The sequence below is a fragment of the Hemicordylus capensis genome, chromosome 7 (genome assembly GCF_027244095.1).
Source record: "Hemicordylus capensis ecotype Gifberg chromosome 7, rHemCap1.1.pri, whole genome shotgun sequence".
In the NCBI taxonomy this organism is placed as follows: domain Eukaryota; kingdom Metazoa; phylum Chordata; class Lepidosauria; order Squamata; family Cordylidae; genus Hemicordylus; species Hemicordylus capensis.
Genome location: NC_069663.1, coordinates 22,893,957 through 22,905,375, shown reverse-complemented (window position 1 = coordinate 22,905,375; position 11,419 = coordinate 22,893,957). Strand labels below are relative to the sequence as shown.

The 11,419-nt window shown below is 46.4% G+C and overlaps 1 protein-coding gene across 1 annotated transcript; it reads right to left on the bottom strand.

Moving 5' to 3' along the window:
- Positions 1-548: 548 nt before the first annotated feature.
- LOC128332549 (phospholipase A2 inhibitor gamma subunit B-like) lies at positions 549-7,644 on the bottom strand. The gene is made up of 6 exons (XM_053266897.1): positions 7,551-7,644; positions 6,770-6,891; positions 5,899-6,102; positions 3,959-4,117; positions 2,733-2,873; positions 549-826 (listed from the first exon to the last, which is right to left on the bottom strand). Exons 2-6 carry the CDS (start codon positions 6,825-6,827, stop codon positions 615-617), a joined length of 774 nt encoding a protein of 257 aa, XP_053122872.1. The 5' UTR covers positions 6,828-6,891; positions 7,551-7,644; the 3' UTR covers positions 549-614.
- Between the last annotated feature and the right edge of the window lie 3,775 nt (positions 7,645-11,419).

The window sequence follows — 11,419 nt, the reverse complement described above, 5'->3', positions numbered from 1 at the left end:
TTAAAGTGCCACCACTGAAACCTAGATTTTAACTGTTTGGTATTGGGGAAAATGTGGGATGGGATGGGATGGGATCTCTTGGAATAGCGTCACTCAGTTGACAACCTGGCGACCCTCCCGCTCTCTGACAAGCTCTTACATTCCCACCATTATGTTGGTTGTTGACGCTTTAGTGAGTTGAGGCTGCATTCATGGGTTGGTAACATCACTAATTTATTTACAGGATCAGACCAACATTGCAGACATGAAAAAAGGGACATCTCTCATACGCCGCCTCCTGCGACATCAACATGCACCATTTACAAACAAAAGTGCTTTTTTCCTTACAAACAATGGTTTCAGCCATACGCAGATTTAATTAATCAAGTAAAATTCATTGAATTAATCAATGTTGATTGCTTTGATCGGGCAATACAGTGGTTCCTCTCTGCCCACCAAGACATACACACACATAGAGAAGGAATCGAGTATCCTCTTTATTTATCGATTTTGCCCTTCGAAACGCACACAGATACAGCTAGTGTGGGCATCTGAATGAGTGAGAGCAACATCCCCTGGCCTGTCTGTTTTTCCATCTTAAAGAAGACTTTTTGAGCTTAACAGACAGATGGAGATCAGTAGAGAGATTTGTTTAGCAGCAGCAAAAGACCTGGTAGGAAAATGGCAAGAAACAGGCTTCCTGGAGCCCTGGTGGCACTGCCTGGGACTTTCTTTATGCTGCTGAAATGATAAGTGTCCTCATCAATTTTCAATGTAGGGCCACTTTTAATAACTGCTATCTCGGAGGTAGCGCAGCCTTTCCCAACAAAGCTCGTATTCTTTCCACCTGCAAAAAGACAAGAGAAAGATAAATGCCACCAAGTAGCAGCTTTTTATTCCAGCCAACAAAGTTGGTTTCCACCAGGATTGGATTGGCCTTCGGATCGGCCCCCCACAGCAAGTAGACCAGGCTGCCTGTCTAGACTTAGAATTGGATTGGCACTTTGGATCGGCCTTCAAAGCAATTAGGACAGTTAACATGCTCGAGAACAGCATAGGAGATGCCCCCTATCCTAATTTGGGAGCTGCACACACTCCCAATATTTGAGCATCTGCCTTTTAAAAACAAGGTCAGGGGCACTAGGGATGTGCTAATTGATTTGAATTTGAACCTATTCGATTCGAATCTGGGCTATTTGAGTGATTCAAATTTGAATTGAATCACCCCTTAAAAGGGCAATCTTATTTGAATTGAATTTTTGAAATTCAATTCAAATTTGATTCAAGAGCCATTTGGCACCTTTAAAAACCAATCCAGGCCCCCCGATAGGTTTTAAAAGGTGCCAAAACAGGGTCAAATCAATTCAGTTCAAATGTGAACTGAATTTTCAGACCAGATCCGAATTCAAAATGAATTTTTGGAATTCAATTCGAATTTGAAACAAACTGGAAATTTTGTTTCATTCACAGCTCTCGGAGGCATCCTCCATGACTGACAAGCAGCAGCAGGGTGGGAGGGCTCCCTCCCAAGTTCTAGCATGTTGCTTGGACTTTGGTGGAGCTACACAATTGGTTCAGCTGTGACTTTTTTCTATCTATGATGCATGTGGCAGGGTGTCTTCACGTTATATAGATGACCTGGGAGCTTGCTCTGTGAAGCTTCTGAAAAGGGCTGGTGCCTTCTAGGGAAACAGGAGTCGTTGGAAGGGATGATGATGATATGGCTATTCTCTGCAGCCCTGCCCAAGCTGTGGTGTCTGAAAACATGGGGGGCTGTGAGAGGGGGAGAGAAGGATGGAGCACTGCCATGGGTGGAGTGGGGGACACACTGGGAACATCGTCTGGTCAAAGAACCATGATAAGGTGACCTAGTTCAGTTGGTCCTCATGTCAAAGATGGACATCTTGAGAAGAGGAGACAGAAACAACCCATGGGGGAAATGGGTCTCTGCCATGGTTCCTCTGAAAATTGCCAGCTTGTTTTCCTTGGCAGTGCTCCTTTGCTTTTAAGAGTTGCTCAGCCAACAGAAATTCTGCAGGTACAGCTTCCCCAAGATGGAAATGAACCACATTCATTTCCACAGTTGTATTTTGCCATGCCTCTGTATTACAGGCAAGGGATGTCTGGATAAAACAAACCAGTCAATAACACCTGTCTGGCTGTGTAAACAAGAAATAACAACAACAACAACAACAACAACAACAATAATTCCAAAACAACTTGAAGAGCACCTCAACACCATAGGGGCCACAGAAATCACCATCAGCCAATTACAGAAAGCAGCTTTACTGGGAACAGCCTATATTTTGCGACGATATCTATTGCAATAACCTGGGATGGCTGAATTTTATTATCAATATTGTTGTTATTGCTATAGATATCGTCACAAAATATAGGCTGTTCCCAGTAATGTTGCTTTTTGTAACTGGCTGATGGTGATTTCTGTTGCTGTTGTTGTTTGGATGGCAGCAGGACGGCAAAATGCCCCTTAGCTAAAGCCACTGGAACAGTTCTTTCAGACCCACGCCTCTCCTCACACTCCCTCCAAAGGCTCCCAGAAGAATGAGAAAAGAAGAGGAGGCTTCTTGCAACCTTCCCTCCTCTCCATTCCCCACAGCACTTTCAAAGCTTGTAAGGGTAGCCCCCACCAGGGGCATGCAGCAAGGTGGGCACCTCTCCTCAGGCTCTACAATACCCTGGGCTGCCCCAAGGCTGGAAGCCTCCTTCATTCAAGGCAAGGTGTTCCGGTTTACCTGTGATGCTATACCCAGTAACATTGAAGCAGGAGTCCTCTGGCTGGAAGCACTTGGTGATGGTAGCATTGCAGGTGGTAGCATTGACAGCAAAGCAGGAGTGGCAGCTCTGATGGCTGAGTGTTGTGTCCTCTTCTGGAGCTGCATGGGAGGGAAGAAGTGGGTCAGCAAAACCCCGGAGAGTAAGGCCTGGTCTATGCCTACAGCAGAACACAATGGCAGAATCGAGAGTACCACTTCAGGCCACAGGTAGAGGCTATAGGAACATAGTGACATAGGAAGCTCCCTTCTACCAAGTCAGACCATTGGTCCATCTAGCTCAGTATAGTCTTCACAGACTGGCAGCGGCTTCTCCAAGGTTGCAGGCAGGAGTCTCTCTCAGCCCAATCTGGAGATGCTGCTAGGGAGGGGACTTGGGACCTTCTGCATGCAAGCAGACAGGGGCTCTTCCCAGAGTGGCCCTATCCCCTGAGGGGAATATCTTACAGTGCTCACATATACTCTCCTATTCAAATGCAAACCAGGGTGGACCCTGCTTAGCAAAGGAGACAATTCATGCTTGCTACCACCAACCCATTTATTTATTTGTTTGTTTGTTTATTACATTTTTATACTGCCCCATACAAAAAGGTCCCTAGGTGGTTCACAATCTAAAAACCATTAAAACATTGACACAATTAAATCAACCTAAAAATAAAAATAAAAATTCTAGAACCTGAAGCTTTAAAACGATACACTAAAAGCCTGGCTCAACAGAGATGTTTTCTGGTCCTTCTTAAAAACATTCCGAGAAGGGGAAACTCTAATTTCATTAGGAAGCATGTTAAGGCCCGGTTCCAAGTCACCACCAATTGAGCCGGTGGCAACCTCAACCGGACCTCCTCAGATGATCTTAATTGGCGAATCTTGATGATGAAGAAGGCATTCTCTTAAATACCCAGGGCCTAAGCTGTTTAGGGCTTTATAGGTAATAAACAGCACTTTGTATTTCACCCGGAAACTTATTGGCAGCCAGTGAAGTTCTTTTAATATCGGTGTAATATTTGTCAACCATTAGGTGCTGGTTGACATTCAAAACCATGGAGATAGGTCCTTCATACGTTTTTAACTGCACAAGATGAGCTGTGGCCCAGCTGCATGAATCCTACAGTCTTCATTGGGTCCTTTGAATGTAATCCAGTCCTGGGATTCCCCTGCCGCCTCACTCAGGTCAGGATCCCACATACCTTTAATAACAATGTTGTGGTTGCACTTATCCTCTTTGCAGCATGACATGTTGCTTCTCCAATAAGTGCCATTTCCTGGAGTCATCACTGTGACTCCATCTTTACAAGTATCAAACTTATCCCAGCAGCCTTTGAATGTCCCGGATACTTCAGACCCTCCTGTTGCGAAAGGGGGAAATCATGGAGTTTGAGAACTGAATGCCAACATACATTGTGAAACCAAAGACCTTTAGAAGCCTCCTTGAAAGTAGGCTGCAAAGCAGGGTTGCTCAACTTCAGCCATCTTGCAGATGTTGGCCTACAACTCCCATAATCCCTGGCTATTGGCTATTGTGGCTGGGGGTTATGGGAGTTGTGGTCCAAAAACAGCTGGGGGGCCTAAGTTGAGCATGCCTGCTCTAAAGGAATATGGCCATGCATCTGTGGATACATGATCCTACGGATACGACAAATATTTATATTCCGCTTTTCAACAAAAGTACCCAAAGTGGTTTACATAGATATAAATACATAAATTTATTTATTTATTCATTCATTCATTCATTCGATTTCTGGACCATTGGTCCATCTAGCTCAGTATTGTCTGCACAGACTGGCAGCGGCTTCTCCAAGGTCGCAAGCAGGAATCTCTCTCCGCCCTATCTTGGAGATGCTGCCAGGGAGGGAACTTGGAACCTAGATTGATTGCTTGATTGAAATGATTGATTTCATTTCTACATCACCCTTCCAAAAATGGTTCAGGGCAGTTCACACAGAGAAATAATAAATAAATAAATAAATAAATAAATAAATAAATACGCATTTGTAATAAATAAATAAATAATATTAATAAATTGATATTATTAATTAATATTAAAATTAAATGTTAAATATTAATATCAAAATAATATTAAATTATTATTATTATTATTATTATTAAATAATAATAATAATAATAAGACACCGGCTGGAGATGGATAGGGCCAGTCGCTCTCCCCCTGCTAAATGAAGAGAATCCCCACATTAAAAAGGTGCTTCTTTGCTCAGTTAGCGCTCCTGCAATGCGCTGTCACAGACTCCAACTCCTGCTATCTATATACTATTTCCTAAAGTGCTGACATTTGGGATCCTTACAGAGGAAGAACTGGAAAGCCTGCAGACCAGGCTCATGGTGTCCTGCAGATATTACAGTGTGAAAAAAAGACCTGAAGGAAGAACACCTAAGGGGGGCAACCCCCTCCCCAAACTACTCCCACATTAGTCAATGGGATGGAATGTGTGTGACCTCAGAGTGCAGTTTAACAGACAAGTAGATAGGTGGGGTTAATGGAACTCTGTGCTGAGCAGAGGGGAGGGTTTGGACAAAAAGAGTGGGGAATTTATCAGGCTCAGATAACACGTGCACACCAGAGATATACTGCAATGTTTTGTTGCGGGTCCATTGTTGTGTTATTTTATTTCTTTAGAAGGCTATATCTTAATGTAAAAGCATAATACAATGGAATAAGCAGAGCCTCCTACAGAGTAGAGGTGCCCACATGTGCCAAGCCAGGACCATTTTCTCAAGGGACTTCTTCATGGTTGGACTGGGATGCTTCTCATGTGGCAGCAGCCCACACTGGGGCAGGATTAGGTAAAGGTAAAGTGTGCCCATCGAGTCGGTGTCGACTCCTGGCGCCCAAAGAGCCCTGTGGTTGTCTTTGGTAGAATACAGGAAGGGTTTACCCTTGCCTCCTCCCTCACAGTGTGAGATGATGCCTTTCAGCATCTTCCTATATTGCTGCTGCCCGATATCGGTGTGTCCTATAGTCTGGGAAACAGACCAGTGGGGATTCGAACCGGCAACCTCTGGCTTGCTAGTCAATTCATTTCCCCGCTGTGCCATTAAGTGGCTGGGGCAGGATTACAGAGCCTCAAAATGGAGTCGCAACTGTCAGGAAACTGGAACCATCTGGACCTACCTAGATTACTTGCCACTGCCACAGCAAAGCAACCTCCTCCTCCTTTAACCGTACAGGTATTACCCTTGCAATCAGTACATTCACATTCCAGGGTGGTCGCCAGGGGAGTAGTGGAGTGGGAATGCGTAGGGACGGTGTGCTTCTCGGTTTCTTTGGCTTTTGTGGCGGGCTCATCTGAATGTGCAACTCCATCATGGGTGGTCGCTGAGGAGGAAATGAAAAGAAATGGCAAAGCTCTGTTTTTGAAAAAATGTATTTCTTCCATTGAATTCCTGCTTTTCCGCCAGAAAGTTTAGAGCACTGTACATGGTTCTCACTCCCTGCCCTTTGATCCCCACAACACCCCTGTGAAGTGTGTCAAGCTAAGAACAGTAAATGGCCCAGGGTTACCCCTGGCTGAGCTTCATGGCTGAGCAGAGGTTCAGGTTTGTTTCTCTCTCTCTGATTCAAATCACTACAGGGGCGTTGTTTGATTACAACACGCATCACCCCCAACCACAATGGCCTTCATGGCTGGGGATGATGGGAGTTGTAGCTCCCCCCCCCCCGTTTGAGAATCCCTGCACTAGATCATCAGAGGGCTATTTTTCATGTCATGTATGGAGGCATTGAATTATCTTTATAGACTTATTCAGCAAACGGGAGCTTCAGAAAGCTCTGATTTCTCCTGAACGAGCTCAGAGAAGTCCAAACTGAAATGGACTTCTCTGGTTTGGATGGGAAATTTCTCCGATCGCCTCCGAAATGGTCCGCCTTGGGCCACGTCTGACGTTCCCGACCCAACATTGCACAGCCCTAATATCGGACACCAGTGTGGTGCTCCTCTCCAAGCCGTGCCCAGCTTGCTCTGTCCTTGTACTACTGGACTCACATGCTGTGCCAGCTACCAATGGCAGGAGAGCAAAAAGGGAGAGGAGAAGAAGCTTCATGGTCCTGAGATGGTCTGCTTCGGATTGAGGGTCCAAATGCTCCAGTCAGGTGGTGTCTGCAGGGCTTAAATGATAGAAGATTGATTAAAGCATCTGTAACCAAAAGCACACACCAAAAGAACACAATACAGGTTAGAGAGATGGTCAGACGAATGGAGTTCAGCTCTGAAGGGCATGGCAGACAAATGTCCTACAAATAAAGGAAAACTGCCTACTGAATCAAGCCCTTCGTCCATCTAGTTCAGGGATTCTCAAACTTGGGTCCTCAGGTGTTATTGGACTTCAACTCCCATAATCCCCAGCCTCAGTGGCCTTTGGTTGGGGATTATGGGAGTTGAAGTCCAATAACACCTGAGGACCCAAGTTTGAGAATCACTGATCTAGTTCAATATTGACCTCATCTGCACGTCACACACAACCAGAGGCGAAGGGGCCTCTGCTTTCCATTTTGGTACATCCGAATGCGGGCAACCACAATTTGGGCCGAATATGGATCCGTGGCTTCCCTCCACAGACTCCAATCTGTCCCTTCAGTTTGTAGTGTACAACTGAGTACCAGTGTCAGGGGAGTAACAGCAGGAGGGAGGGCATGCCCTCAACTCCTACTGTAGGCTTCCGGTGGCATCTGGTGGGCCACTGTGTGAAACACGATGCTGGACCAGATGGGCTTCCTTGGGCCCGATCCAGCGGGGCTGTTCTTGTGTTCTTAGTGAGTTTCACCACCTGGACCTCCGGTTCTGTGGCACCAGCATTACATCCGAACACAGCACCACAGTCTGGATCTTTTGCATCAGAGTTGAGGGAGGAAGTTCCTCCCTTACTCCGGCTGCTATTGGTTGCTGGGGCTGTCCTTCAATCAAGAAGGAAGCCAGGGCAGCCAGTTCCCCTGCTCTCTGCAGTCTCACTGACAGCAGAGAGAGAGCTCTCCATGACATCCAATTTTGGATGGAAGTGCGTGGGGCAGGGGGAGTGGAACCGTGGGTCCATTGAACCCATGGTTCTGCGTTACATGCGGATGTGGCCATTGTCAACTCTGACAGGCAGTGGTTCTCGAGGGTTTCATTCCCCCCAATCTGGAGATACCAGGAACGGAAGCTGGGCCTTGAGTGCAAAGCATGTGCTCTACTCCTGCCTCCCTGGGTCCAATCGCTCTTGTAGATTCGCTGGCTGGCCTCAGCAAACCACTGCTCAGTCTCGGTATTCCCTGTCTGTGAAATAGGATTAAAGGTTTTCTAGAATGATTTCTAAATGCTTTCTTCCTTAACAATATGCTACATATCTGCATCTTCTACATGGCCTCTAATCTGTCTTTTATTAGTTTGTTGTTGTTTAAAAGGTATATCCCACTTTGACCTCCAACCTGTTCAAGGCAGCTAACTAGGCCAGCTAATCTTCATTAGGATGGACACAGAATGGATATGCAATTACTAAAAACAGTGACATATTAAAAAAAAAATCAAAGAAAGGCATTGTAAAAACCACAGGACTTAGTAGCCTTGTTGGAATAAAAGCATTTTCCCGCTGGTGACGGAACATGCCAACAAGGGATCCAGATGAACTTCCTGTGGCAGGGAGTTCCACATGCTGAAAGGCACCACAGAGGACCCCTGCCAGCAGGCTGAAACAAGCCTCCCGGCCCTGCAGGTCTCTCCAGGATGCCCCGTGTGCTCACGCGGTGCATCCTGGAACTTCCAGGGGCCACGCAGCCCCCGATCCCCGCAGTCCCTGCCAGCTCTGTGACGGAGCCGGCAGTCGTGTGGGCGTCCAATCCGGCCCCCCAGGGCTGTCTGAGGATCGTCCGCGGGGAGAGCAGGCTAAGCCCCACATAGCCTAACCCCCACATAGCCAGCGTGGTATGGTGGTTAGCGTGCTGGACTAGGGCTGGGGAGACCCGAGTTCAAATCCCCATTCAGCCATGATACTAGCTGGGTGACTCTGGGCCAGTCACTTCTCTCTCAGCCTAACCTACTTCACAGGGTTGTTGTGATGAGAAACTTAAGTATGTAGTACACCGCTCTGAGCTCCTTGGAGGAAGAGCGGAATATAAAATGTAAATAATAATAATAATAATAATAATAATACCCTTTTAAGGCGGGTCTCACTGATTGTGAGACTCACCTCAGTCTCAAGCAACTGACTGACCCACCCCAAAGTCACAAGTATCCCTGTCAGAACACCCGCAATTGCTGGTTGAAAAACTGACTAGGAACTCTTTGACCTTTTCAAAAGAGGGGGGGGGAACAGTTCTCTCTTACCTGGCTTTTCTCCCTAGCTCTTCAGGTTCTCCCCTGACCGGGTGTCTTTTGTCACAAGATCCAACTGGATGGCGTCAGGCTGGGGTGGCTTCTTATATGCCCTCTGTAGGGAAGGGCGAGTAAGCACGGGCTATCAGTGGGGAGGGAGCCGATGTGGGTGGAAAGGGTGGCAGCAGTGAGGCAGGTGTTTGAGATGGAGGAGAGGGGTTGTGATTCGTTGTGGGGTGGGATCAAGGAAGTGGGACTCTGATATTTGAGAGAGCATTGCTCTTCGATGGAAAGCCAGGGGTCTTTCTGGAACATAGGAAGCTGCCTTATGCTGAGTCAGACCATTGGTCCAACTAGCTCAATACTATCTACACTGACTGGCAGTAACTCTCCAAGATTTCAGGCAGGAGTCTCTCTCAGCCCTACTTGGAGATGCCCGAGTGAACCTGGGACCTTCTGCATGCAAAACAGATACTCCATCACTGAGCTACAGTCCCATCCCCTAAGGGGAATTTTTTTTTACAGTGCTTACATGTAGTTGCCCATCCAGATGCAAACCACAGTGGACCCTGCTTAGCAAAGGGACAATTCCTGCTCGCTACCACAAAACCAGCTCTCCCCAAGGCCAGCTGCCCAGCTCTATTGGAGGGTATTCTAGAATCGGTACCCCTGTTTCTGAGCCCTTTATTCCTTAAGTATGTAAATATTTGAGCCTGCAGGTCTGTCTCTTTTCCCCTTGGACTTTGGACTTGTACAGATGCTGGCGAACCTGGACCAGGCGTTGGCCGTTTACTCAAATGACGTGAAAAGAAAAATGGTATTTGCTTATTACAGATTTGCTTGTCTAAATAAAAGAAGTGAGGAGATATGTTTAAGCGTAAAATGGCACTTTCTTTTCTGTCACTCAACATTCAGAAGTGAGTGCCAGGACTCCCAGGAGACGAAATGATGTTTTAAATGTCCCTTGGGAAAGTCTCACTACACTGCTCCCTCCGACTTTTTGTAACTGACCGTAGAGGGAATGAGAGGCGAAGTTGTGTGTTGTGTGTCCTGCAAATGCTCCAGGGTTGTGAGTGGCTAGTACATGCCCCTCCTCAGACTTTGGAACCATCAGTTACCTGTTGTGATACTTTTAATGAGTTTTGTGTGGATGAAATCTCTTGTTTTGGGGCCGATTTGAACTCCACAATTATCACAGAGTCTATAGTGAAGGTCAGCAGCAAGGTGGGTGGACTCAATTACGACAGCAATGAATGCACCACTGAGAGACCTAAAAGGTCAAGTTGATCATCCTGGAGAGAATCTATCTATGTCGTCACTAAGAGCCAACACCGATTTGATGGCACTTAATCAATCAATCAATCGTGAATGTGTCCAGGAACTCCTCTTATAAGGTGAGGTTGGATCAAGTCAGTGTGTGACTCCCATGGTCATGGGCAAGCTGCTTAGCGTGATGTGGTCTATCTCTTGACCCTTGTCCAACATGGTTTATGCTATCTGGCAGAGAGGTTATTGAAAGGGTGGGGCCTAATAGACATCATGAATGCTTCTCTGAAACTGCCTTAAGGAGGCAGTTATTAGACCTCTTTTAACAAAGCTTACACTGGATCCCTCGGAGTTAAGCAATTATAGGCCTGCCTCCAATCCTCCATGGTTGGGCAAGGTAATTGAGAGGGTGGTTGTTGGTTGCCTCTCCACTCCAGACGGTTTTGGATAACACAGTTATTTAGATCCCTTTCAAACTGGTTTTAGGGTGGCCTACGGGGTGACGACTGCCTTGGTTGGCCTGACGGATGATCTCCTATTGGGAACTGACAGAGGGGGTGTGACTCTGTTGGTCCTTTTGGATCTCTCAGTGGCTTTCAGTAACATTGACGATGGTATCCACCCTATAATTCTGGAGAAGTCGCTGCCAGTCTGTGTAGACAATACAGAGCTAGATGGAGCAATGGTCTGATTCATTATAAAGTAGCCTCACTTGTTTATATAGTAAATGTAATGTAGTTTGGCCCTGTGTCTCCATAAGAACAACTGAGGACCAAAATATGGAGGGGTACCTCAGATTTGGGAGATATGTGGCAATCAGTTGGGAAAACTCTTGGGGTCTGGATTGACACAGACACACACAGACACACACACCCTCCCGAGAACTGCCTGACAATAATTTAAGGTGTTATGGATTTCTTGAGAACCCACTGAAAATATAGTATGCCCAGGTCGACCATGCAGGCATGTCTTTTCTCCTCTTGGACTTTGGAATCATACAAACACTAAGAAAGCTGAACCAAGTTTGGGGGTTTCCCAAGAGGAACAAAAAAAGAGGGATATTGATTTATTCCAGATTTGGCT